Source organism: Rhinopithecus bieti, unplaced genomic scaffold (genome assembly GCF_001698545.2).
Source record: "Rhinopithecus bieti isolate Rb0 unplaced genomic scaffold, ASM169854v2 scaffold_425, whole genome shotgun sequence".
NCBI lineage: Eukaryota > Metazoa > Chordata > Mammalia > Primates > Cercopithecidae > Rhinopithecus > Rhinopithecus bieti.
In genome coordinates, this window is record NW_016803361.1 from 4,306,056 (window position 1) to 4,318,028 (window position 11,973).

The window sequence follows — 11,973 nt, forward strand, 5'->3', positions numbered from 1 at the left end:
CAAAATTGTAGAATGAAAAGCCATCAATAGGGGGATGAATCTCCCATGACTCTCCTATGTCCCTGCCATTTTACATATCTGAAGTGTAAACTCTCCAGCAACTCCCTTCTGGCTGCTAGGCATCAATGGTGAATGGCTACCAACAATATTCCTGCTCAGTAAATACAAACAGCCCTACATGGAGGCTACTGAGCCCACGGGCCAGTATGTTTACACCAGGTGCCTTACAAATATTACTAGAAAAAGCTAAGAAGAGAAGATTAGGAAAAAGGCTTTCTGCCTTCTAGAGAAGACTCTACATGGACTTAAATGCAGACATCAGGACACAGGAAAAGGCAATGAGAAGAAAAATACAGTTCTAAGGAAGCTACAGTCTAGAAAAGATGCACACGGTGAAATCTCATCTCTACTAAAATACAAAAAATTAGCCAGGCATGGCAGCGTGTGCCCGTAGTCCCAGCTACTTGGGAGCAGGTAGCAACTTCCAAGTAAAGGAAAACATTTGGAAAGAGCAAGTGTTTAGGAAAAATTAAGACTCTACTCTCTTCTAGGGTTATTCCTGGCTTGTGGCCTTGTTTCTATTCCCTCCTGTTGCCTTCAAGACCTTGCACCATCAATTTTCACCTCCCTTTCATCTACTGAGTCTACACAGCTGGCGCTTTCTGTTCAGAAAAAAACATGCTCAATCATCCCCATCCAAAATGAACACACATACTAAGAAACTTCCTCGTCTTCAGTTTTGAACTTCTGAAGAGCAGTCCATGCTAAGTGCTTTACCTGCTTTTGGTTTTTTTTTTTTTTTTTTTTTTTTTTTTTTTGGTTTCTGTTTTTGAGATGGAGTCTTGCTCTGTCGCCAGGTTGGAGTGCAGTGGTGTGATCTTGGCTCACTGCAACCTCCACCTCCGCCTCCCGGGTTCAAGTGATTCTCCTGCCTCAGCCTCCCGAGTAGCTGGGACTCCAGGTGCCCGCCACCATTCCCAGTTAATTTTTGCATTTTTAGTAGAGATGGGGTTTCATCATGTTGGCCAGGATGGTCTCAATCTCTTGACCTCATGATCTGCCCACTTCAGCCCCCCAAAGTGCTAGGATTACAGGCATGAGCCACCGTGCCCAGCCTACTTTATTAGTTCCTTAAGCCCCTGCAATCAGTTTCCCTCTCCCATCACTCTCTCAAAGGTCACGCTATATTTGCCAATGTTCTCCTGAAACTATGTTATCTTCACTTAGATTCCTTGAAGTTGACAATATCTTTACCTCTTGAACAGTCCTCTAAGCACTTTTATGTCTTTGTTCCTACCCCCAAGATGAAGATATACCATCCCCACCCACCAAGGTACTATCATCTACCTGCTTCCCTTCTGACTGTATTTATTCCTTGATTTCGAGACCAGCCTGACCAACATGGTGAAAGCCTGTCTCTACTAAAAAACACAGAATTAGCCGGCCATGGTGGCACACACCTGCAACCCCAGCTATTCAGGAGGCTGAGGCAGAAGAATCGCTTGAATCCAGGAGGCAGAGGTTGCAGTGAGCTGAGACTACACCATTGCAATCCAACCTGGGCAACAAGAGCAAAACTCCATCTCAAAAAAAATAATAATAATAACGCTCACTTCCAACTATATGTTGGATGTCTTACCAGTACTTCAAGCTCACTATCACATGTTCACTACCAAGTTCTTTGCTTGATCCTCCTACTGGATCCAAAAAATCTATTTCACAGAAGTAACCCAAGTACCTCAGCTGCTCTTTACACTCCTGACACTAAATTCATATAGTAAAATGGCTGCCAAATATCTATAGTAATGCCCTTAATCCAAATCTACAGATTACACCAAGAACTGCATGTCAGACCCATGTTAAAATATACAACAACAGAATTTCAAAATGTGTATCTGACATGTGTAGTTAAAAATAAACAGTGCTCACTTCAGCAGCATATATACTAAAACTGGAAAGATAAAGATAATATTAGCACGGCACCTGCACAAGGATGACATGCAAATTCATGAAGAGTTCCATATTAAAACAACAAAACAAATAAAGTCCTTCCTTCAATTTTTGCTTAAAGAAGTCCCATAGGATTAGAACAAAATAAGACTGGTAACAGGAGGGCCATAGCCAAACAGAGACTAAAGGCCAAGATGAACTATGATGGGGAAGGAGAGAGAAGACATTTACAGCAAAGAAAATGAAGAAGCTTTCTAGAGAAATAAGACCAATAAAGAGGAAATGTGAAGAATAGTAGAGTCAATTAAAAAAAAAAAAAAAGCCGGGCACAGTGGCTCATGCCTGTAATCCCAACACTTTGGGAGGCTGAAGCGGGCGGATCACGAGGTCAGGAGATCAAGACCATCCTGGCCAACATGCTGAAATCCTGTCTCTACCAAAAACATAAAAATTAGCTGGGTGTGGTAGCGCATGCCTATAATCCCAGCTACTCGGGAGGCTGAGGCAGGAGAATCACTTGAACCAGGAAGTTGGAGGTTGCAGTGAGCTGAGATCACGCCACTGCACTCCAGCCTGAGCAACAGAGCGAGACATTATCTCAAAAAAAAAAAAGAAAAAAAAGGAGTTGAATGATCTAAGAGGCAGCAGACTGCCAGCAGGTGGGGGGGAAACAAAAGCAAAATTTGACAGTGCTTTTGAAAATGGCCAGACATTGAAAGAGTCACTAAAAGCAATACAGAGGACTGTGGAGGAAACAACTTTAAGCTGGAACTGAAGAGTGTACCTGGAACCAGAAAAAGGAGAGTAAAAAAAAGTAAAAAATCCCCAAAGAACAGCACTAAAAATGTGAGTTGCCAAAACCTTAGAGTGAAACCTAGAGCAGTAAATAGTTGGGAGCCTAATTAACAAGTAAGCTGTATATATCCAGCAAGATTGTATGGTAAGGCCACATACATGAAATTTCCTTTGTGTGAACATAATTTATACCTTAAGTATCCCATATACTGTAGACAAGGAGTTTATCCCTCTAGTTGGCTAAACAAGTGTGTACTGGGTTGTGGGAACATAACGAGATTGGGGCTAAGTGGTAGAAATAATAAAGGAAAAATGCCACTGTCCTAAGGGTATTGTCCTAAAGGCATAGCAGCACATATACAGACTTTGGGAAAAAAACCCTCCAAACCCCATTATCTCAGGCTGTAATCACTGAAAAATCTAGCCAAAAATTTCCTGGGACACTAATTCCTGAGAACACTATATTATGTTCATTACAAATACAACAAATATCGGCCAGGCACGGTGGCTCACGCCTCTAACCCCAGCACTTTGGGAGGCCAAGGCAAGCAGATCACGAGGTCAGGAGATCAAGATGATCCTGGCTAACACGGTGAAACCCCGTCTCTACTAAAACTATAAAAAATTAGCCAGGTATGGTAGCACACGCCTGTAATCCAAGCTACTCAGGAGGCTGAGGCAGGAGAATCACTTGAACCTGGGAGGCAGAGGTTACAGTGAGCCAAGATTGCGCCACTGCACTCCAGTCTGGGTGACAGAGCAAGACTCCGTCTCAAAAAACACACACACACACACACACACACACAAATGTAACAAGTATCAGCTTACCCAGATAAGTAATGTTTTCAGCTAATTCACATCCATCAGCATCCTGGAAATATTTTACTGTTTCCTGGTTATTGGCACCAAGCACATATGTCTGAATAGGAGCTAGTGTGGAAAACAGACATGACACCATATAGTTACCAGATCTGCTTTAGAACTTGAGATATGCCTCTCTATAGAAAAAATATTTACAGCAAAAGTAAACGTCCATGCATTCACATTCCCCATATTTAGCAATCCTAAATGTGGAACTGCTATCCACTAAGGATATACTACACCCAACCTTGTAGCTTGACTATTTTTTGTTTTGTTTTGTTTTCTGAGACAGAGCCTTGCTCTGTCGCCCAAGCTGAAGTGCAGTGGCGCAATCTCGGCTCATTGCAATCTCTGCCTCCCGGTTCAAGTGATTCTCCTGCCTCAGTCTCCCGAGAAGCTGGGATTACAGACATGCGCCACCATGCCCTGCTAATTTTTGTATTTTTAGTAGACACAGGGTTTCACCATGTTGGCCAGGCTGGTCTCGAACTCCTGACCTCAGGTGATCCGCCTGCCTCAGCCACCCAAAGTGCAGGGATTACAGGCGTAAGCCACCGCACCGGGATAGTCTCTTTTTTTTTTTTTCTTTTTTTTTTTTTTTTTTTTTTTTTTGAGACAGAGTCTCGCTCTGTTGCCCAGGCTGGAGTGCGGTGGCCGGATCTCAGCTCACTGCAAGCTCCGCCTCACCGGGATAGTCTCAATAATGAAAAACAACTTAAATTCTTAAATACTGAAAATTATTCTTAAATTCCTAAATAATGAAAAACAACTCAGCAGGAACTGTGGCCCTTGAAATTTTATTAGAAATCGTATGTTAAATAAAAATAATTTCTATACCTTTCTTGATGCCAGTCTTATACTCCTCCCATTCAGCATCTGGGGTGGAGCCAAAGAAATTTCCTACACACAACAGCAGCTAAAATGAGTTTTTTAAACAGATATATGAGATTTTAAAATATCAAACAGTACATAATTGATAGTAATATTTAACTAGTTATTCAATAGTTTCAAATCAGTGTATTCTTAATTAATTTGCAGATTTCAATATACAATTCTTTAGCAGCAACTGTTAATTCTATGAATTATTAAGTTTTGGCTTTTGGCTGTCAAATTCATGTTACAGTCAAGGAACTAAACTTTTAAAAGATGTTAGAATTCAAAGACTCCTCAAATTCCCAGTCCCACTCTGACACTCATGGCTCTCTCCACATATCCTTCCCTGGAATATACAGTCACATAGAAATAGATCTCTAAAGATCCCCATGTGAAACAAACAAAAAAAAAACTTAAAATATTAGAAACTCTGAGAAATACGGGGCATAAAAAACACATTTCCTGACTGTTGTCTTTACTCAACCTTTAACCCAATGAACAAATTATCCTCATACTTGGAATACTCTCTTCTGTGCTCTTAAGAGTTTACAGTCCAGTTGGCAACCATACACAACATTCATATAGAGCTTTTAAGCCTGTGATGCATTGGTATATATGTTACCTGACTTAATCCTCACCACATTCATGAAATAGATCTGTGCTTCCCAAACCCAGGGGTCAGAATCACTTAGGGAAGTGTTGCTAGTCTGTTTTCAGTTTTTTGTACAGTGATAAAGTAACAAGATTCAAAGTCAAAAAATATAAAGATCAATAGTAAATAGTAAATAGGTCTCCCTCCCCTAACCACTCAGTAGCTACTAAGTTCCTATGCTCATGAAGGGAACTCAATTTAACAAAAATGGTATATGTTCAATCAAGACCTAAAGGAGTGCAAACTTTATTTTTACGTGTGACTACAAAGGTAAAATTAAATTCAGTAAAAACAAACATCTTACATCAAAGTTTCCACTTTTCTTCTGAATTGCTCGAACTCTATTGAACAAAATATCAAACTTTCCTTCAACATCTCCACAAGCCAAGCTGCAAACAAACAGATAAACATTATAGCAATTCAGGAAACAAATGGGCCTGCCAGATTTGGTATATACTAGTCTTTTGGATTAGATAGATACATGATCTAGTCTCTCTGTAGTTACCTTGCAAGGTTCAGGGCATATAAACCACTGGGCAGATCCACTGAGGGTCTCACCAACACCTCCCACTCGCGATATCTAAAATTTAGCTTATCATTTACTCCACGATTGAGCCAGCTTCTTCTCCTCATTCCTAAGTTTTGTGGACATGTCTATGGCTGACACGCTCAACAAGAGTCAAAAATATCCCATCCAGTCACCAAGTCCCATCAATCCCTTTTTCCAGACATCTCACATTCATTCTATCCTTTTTATTTTGACTCCTCCTATCTTAGTACAGGGCTTCATTCATTTGATAAACAGACTCTGGACAGCTACAATACGCTAAGTACAATATGCCAAGTATACTATGAACATGTTAGCAGTACAAGGTGGAGGAAGACTCAGTTTAAGACTCAAAGAGTTTATAATCAGGGAAAGGAAAACACTCTAATCGTTATAAATTTGTAAGAAAAGTGCTATAACAGGAGGTACAGGTGTTATGGGGCAGGAAGTAGAAAATGGCAAGAGCTGACATCAGTAAGGTAAACTGGCCCTAGGTTATGAAGGGACTTTTACTATCATCTCATTTCTGAGTTTTTCTAATTCTGATTTATATGGTTTTTCCATGGCTTATATCATTTTCTTAATGTCTTTTAATTCATCTTGAAATATTAAAATTTAATTGTTTTGTGAGTGTGTCTTTCTGGCGTGCTTTTATTGTCCACCTCGCCAAACTTTTTTCTTTTTTTTTTTGAGACAGGGTCTCACTCTGTCACCCAGGCTAACGTGCAGTGGCACGACCTTGGCTCACTGCAACCTCCACTCCACTCCACCCCACCCCCTTCTTATGGCAGAGGAAGAATCAGAGAAAAATACAATGAATCTAGTGTTAGATTCCAAGCAGAAAATACACTTATGTTTCCTCTAATGCCTTCTCTTCTTCCTATCCATCCTACATAAAGTCGTCAGCTTAATGTCCTTTTCTCAAAACATTAAGAGGTTTCCCACTGCCTACAGAACCACAGCTTTCCACAGGCCTTGACCTGTCATCTTTCTAATGCTTTCTGCAAGTTTTCTTTTTTTTTTTTTTTTTTTTTTTTNTAGCCAGGATGGTCTCAATCTCCTGACCTCGTGATCCGCCAGCCTCGGCCTCCCAAAGTGCTGGGATTACAGGCGTGAGCCACCGTGCCCGGCCAGTTACCAATTTCTAGTGTTCCCATAGGATCCTGCATTTCTTCCATCACAGCAGTTGTCACATGGAATTATCATTGTTTCTGGGCGATCCACTGCCCAGTTTATACATCATGAGGTGCCTCATCTCCTCATCTGGGCCCTTTTCCAGTGTTCTCTATCTCACTGAACAAAGATAGAAATCTATGACCCAACAGGGCCAACTCCTTTTCACTCACAATTAAACCATCACAAGCCTTGTTGATTTTACTTCCTTAATAAACTTTAATCCCTAAACTTTTCCTCTGTCATCACTCCACCTAATCCCAACTGTTCTCTACTTTGGCTCTGATTTGTTCTCCACATTGCAAACAGAACTGTTTTCCAAAATGAAAATTTGATCATGCCAAGGCATTCTTAAGCATTTCAATAACCCTTTTAGGTTAAAGACAAAAATACAGTTATGTGCACATAACAATGTTTCGGTCAACAAGGGACCACATATATGATGGTGGTCCCATAAGATTATAATGGAACTGAAAAATTCCTATCACCTAGTGATGTCTAGCCATTTGTAACATTACAGTGCAATATATTACTCATTTGTTTGTGGTAATGCTGGTATAAACACCTACTGGGCCGGTGGTTATAAAAAGTGTAGCACATACAGTTATGTACAGTATACAATATTTGATAATGATAATAAACAACTATGTTACTCGTATATATATAATATTTAGTATGCTATTGCCAGGTGCGGTGGCTCACGCCTGTAATCCCAGCACTTTGGGAGGCCGAGGTGGGCGCATCACGAGGTCAGGAGATCGAGACCATCCTGGTTAACACGGTGAAACCTTGTCTCTACTAAAAATACAAAAAATTAGCCAGGCGTGGTGGCGGGCGCCTGTAGTCCAGCTACTCAGGAGGGAGGCAGGAGAATGGCGTGAACCCGGGAGGCAGAACTTGCAATGAGCCGAGATTGCGCCACTGCACTCCAGTCTGGGCAAGAGTGAGACTACGTCTCAAAAAAAAAAAAAAAAAAAAAAATTTAGTATGGTATGCTCTTTACTGTTATTTTGCAGAGTATACTCCTACGTATTTAAAAAAAAAAAAAGTTAACTGTAAAAACGCCTCAGGCAGGTCCTTCAGGAAGCATTCCACAGGGCACTGTTATCATAGGAGATGACAGCTTCATGCATGTTATTACTACTGAAGCCTTTCCAGTGGGACAAGATATGGAGGTGAACAGCAGTGATACTGATGATCCTGACCCTGTGCAGGCCTAGACTCATGTGTGTGTGTGTCTTAGTTTGCAACAAAAAAAGTTTAAAGCCAGGCACAGTGGCTGATGTCTGTAATCCCAGCACTTTGGGAGGCTGAGGCAGGAGGATAACTTGAGCCCAGGAGTTCAAGACCAGCCTGGGTAACATAGCAAAACCCCCTCTCTACAAAAAATACAGAAATTAGCTAGGTGTAGTGGCTTGTGCCTGTAGTCCCAGCTACTCAGGAGGCTGAGGTGGGAGAATCACTTGAGCCCAGGAGGTTGAGGTTGCAGTGAGCCGTTACTGCACAATTGCACTCCAGCCTGGGCGACAGTGAGACCCTGTCTCCAAAAAAAACACAAAGTTTAAAGGGTAAAAAGAAAAAATAATAATAGAAGCTTGTAGAATAAGGATATAAAGAAAATATTTCTGTACAGCTGTACAATGTGTTTTGCATCTTAGCTGTGTTATAACAAATCAAAAAGTCAAAAAAAACTTAAAGTTTATAAAGTAAAAGTTACAGTAAACTAAAGTTTATTGTTGAAAACAAATAGTGTTTTTATAAATTTAATATAGGTGAAGTGTACAGTATTCATAAAGTCTACAATAGTGTAAAGTAATACATTCACTCACCTCTTACTAACTCAGAGAAACGTTCAGTTCTGCAAACTCCATTCATGATAAGTGTCCTACACGAGTATACCCTTTTTTTTCCCTGTATACAGTATTTTCTTTTTTTCTTTTGAGACAGAGTCTCACTCTGTGGCCCAGGCTGGAGTGCAGTGGCGTGATCTCAGCTCACTGCAACCTCCGCCTCTCAGGCTCAAGCCATTCTCCTGGCTCAACCTCTTGAGTAGCTGGGATTACAGGTGCCCGCCACCATGCCCGGCTAATTTTTGTATGTTTAGTAGATACAGGGTTTCACCGTGTTGGCCAGGCTGGTCTTAAACTTCTGACCTCTGGTGATCCACCCACCTCGGCCTCCCAAAGCGTTGGGATTACAGGTGTAAGCCACCGCACCCGGACAGGTATTTTCACTGTACCCTTTCTATATTTAAATACAAAAATACTTACCGTTGTGTTACAATTGCCTACAGTATTCAGTACAGTAACATGATGTACAGCTTTGTAGCCTAGGAGCAACAGGCCCTACACCATTTAGCCTAGGTGTATAGGAAGCCATACCATCTAGGTCTCTGTAAGTACACCAAAGATGTTCGCACAATGATGAAATCGCCTAACAACTCATTTCTCAGAACATAACTCTGCTGTTAAGCAATGGATTACTCTATTTCCCAAGGCTCAATCCTAACTTTCTCGGGAAGCCTTCTTGACTCCTACCATTAAGCCAAACATGCCTCTTATGCACTCTCCCAGAACCATGAATCTTTTCTTCCCAAAATTTACCACTATTGCAATTTTTTTTTTTTTTTTTTTTTTTGAGACAAGGTTTCAAACTGTCACCCAGCCTGGAGAGCAGCAGCATGATCACAGCTCACTGCAGCCTCGACCTCCCCAGGCTCAGGTGGTCCTCCCGCTTCAGCCTCCCAATTAGCTGGGACCGCTACGCCCAGCTAATTTTTTTTTTCTGTATTTTTTTGTAGAGACCGGGCCTTGCTATACTGCCCAGGCTGGTCTTGAATTCCGCGACTCAAGCAATCCTCCTGCCTCGGCCTCCAGAGTCGCTGGGATTACAGGCGTGAGCCACTGCGCCTGGCCCTCTCACTATGGTAACTTCACATTTATCTGAATTCCTTTTTTTTTTTTTTTTTAGACTGAGTCTCGCTCTGTTACCCAGGCTGAGTGCAGTGGTGCAATGTCGGCTCACTGTGCAACCTCAGCCTCTGGGTTCAAGCGATTCTCCTGCCTCAAGCCTCCTGAGCAGCTGGGATTACAGGCACGCGCCACCACGCCTGGCTAATTTTTTGTGTGTATTAGAACAGACAGGGTGTCACCACATTGGCCAGGCTGGTCTCGAACTCCTGACCTCAAGTGATCCGCCCACCTCAGCCTCCCAAAGTGCTAGGATTACAGGCATAAGCCACCGCGTCCGGCCATTATTTGTTTTGTTTGTTTGTTTGGTTGGTTTGGTTTTTCTTTGTTTTGAGATGGAGTATCTTTTGTCGCCCAGGTTGGAGTGCAGTGGCGCGATCTCGGCTCACTACAACCTCCGCCTCCCGGGTTCAAGCGATTCTCCTGCCTCAGCCACAGCGTCCGGCCCATTATCTGGATTCTTTAGTGCCTGTCCCTCTAGACTATAGGCTTGGTTAAAGCAGGAACTCCATCTGTTGCAACACCTAGCACACCGTCCAGCACACCTGCAATTCTTCAATAAATACTTGCTGAATGAAGCCACCACCCGCGCCCCTCCTCCCCGCAAAAAGAAGTGCGCCAGGGAAGGGTCCCTATCTACTCTGTCCACCACTGCCCAGGGCCCATCAGTGGGCCCAATGGCTAAGAGTATTTGGTGACTAAATATATGGGGACAGGAAAAACGAAGGGGAAAGGATGTGTCAGAGGCCAAGACTGCCCCCTAAGATGGAGGAGGCCTAACTCTGGGAGGTTCCGCCTCTCCCAACGAGCGTCGCCAAGAAAAACTCCCTCAGAAGCGAAAAAAGTCAGGAAAAGAGGCCAGCCTCGGCCAGGAAAAGACATCACCTAAGCTCCCCAGCAGCCCCGTGTCTCTCCGCCTTTTCCTTCTCCCTTCCTGTCACGGGAAAGACTCCCACCCGTGTCGACACCTACACACACGAAAGAGACAGAAAGAGAGAGGCTTCCATTCACGGTCACTCACAGGCGCAGCGGTTTCTGTGCCATCTGTCCGAATAGTATGAGTTGGGACTGCCACCTAAAATTGGGAATGCGAATCTGCGCTCCTCGGAAAAATGTGACCGCGCAACAATCAGACGTCAGCTCCCTCCAGCCAATAACGGTTCACTTACTTACGGAGACCGCCGAGGGACAGAAGCCTCTCTCAGGTGGCTGCGCCTCAAGGAAGAATCAGGAGGAAAGGGGAGGAGTGAAGAGAGAAAGAGGAAGTGACCAAAAGAATTCCAATTATAATTTTTTAAATTACATTTCAGAGCACTTGAAGCGAGTGAATGGCTAGGAAGTACAGAGCAGAATGTCGGGTTCTAACCTAACCTAACCTGACCTGACCTAACCATATCGGTGTAGTGGGCAAGACAGACCCCCTCTATCCACGTTTTTTGTAAGTTTTAACCTATCAAAAAGTTAAAAAGTTAAAAGTTAAAAGGCGGGGCGGCTAATGTCTATAATCCCAGCACTTTGGGAGGCTGAGGCGGGCGGATCACTTGCGGTCAGGCGTTCAAGACCAGCCTGGGCAACATGGTGAAACTCCGTCTCTACTAAAAATACAAAAATTAGCCGGGCATGGTGGAGAATTGTCTGAACCTGGGAGGCAGAGGTTGCAGTGAGTCAAGATCGCGCCATTGCACTCCAGCCTGGACAAGAGCGAAACTCCGTCTCAAATTTAAAAAAAAAAAAAAAAAAAGTTGAATAATGGCTATTACCTTGATTCAGTAAGTCTCAGCATGTTGCCAAATTTGCTTGTGTTCTCTTTCTCTCAAAGTGCCCAAACTTTTCCATTCTCACTGGATCATTTGAAAGTAAAGTGCAGGCCGGGCGCGGTGGCTCAAGCCTGTAATCCCAGCACTTTGGGAGGCCGAGGCGGGCGGATCACAAGGTCAGGAGGTCGAGACCATCCTGGCTAACACAGTGAAACCCCGTCTCCACTTAAAAAAATACAAAAAATTAGCCGGGCGAGATGGCGGCGCCTGTAGTCCCAGCTACTCGGGAGGCTGAGGCAGGAGAATGGCGTGGACCCGGGAGGCGGAGCTTGCAGTGAGCTGAGATCCGGCCACTGCACTCCAGCCTGGGCGACAGAGCGAGACTCCGTCTCAAAA

At 43.1% G+C, this 11,973-nt stretch overlaps 1 protein-coding gene and 1 long non-coding RNA gene across 7 annotated transcripts in view; one reads left to right on the forward strand and one right to left on the reverse strand.

Moving 5' to 3' along the window:
* Window positions 1-11,744, reverse strand: part of CWF19L1 (CWF19 like cell cycle control factor 1) — a 36,146-nt gene extending 24,402 nt beyond the window's left edge. The window contains exons 1-4 of one of the 6 annotated variants that reach the window (XM_017880810.1): window positions 11,581-11,744; window positions 5,436-5,520; window positions 4,444-4,522; window positions 3,574-3,675 (exon numbers count right to left, since the gene is read on the reverse strand). In XM_017880810.1, coding sequence (XP_017736299.1) covers window positions 3,574-3,675; window positions 4,444-4,522; window positions 5,436-5,520; window positions 11,581-11,603 — 289 coding nt within the window. In that variant the 5' untranslated portion in view covers window positions 11,604-11,744. Of the gene's footprint in view, window positions 1-3,573; window positions 3,676-4,443; window positions 4,523-5,435; window positions 5,521-8,680; window positions 8,759-10,841; window positions 11,008-11,580 lie in introns of those variants that run through there. The other 5 variants (XM_017880800.1, XM_017880831.1, XM_017880826.1 and 2 more) reach the window with 5 other exon arrangements.
* Window positions 1-11,973, forward strand: part of LOC108535171 (uncharacterized) — a 56,834-nt gene that overhangs the window by 28,006 nt on the left and 16,855 nt on the right. The window lies entirely within an intron of this gene.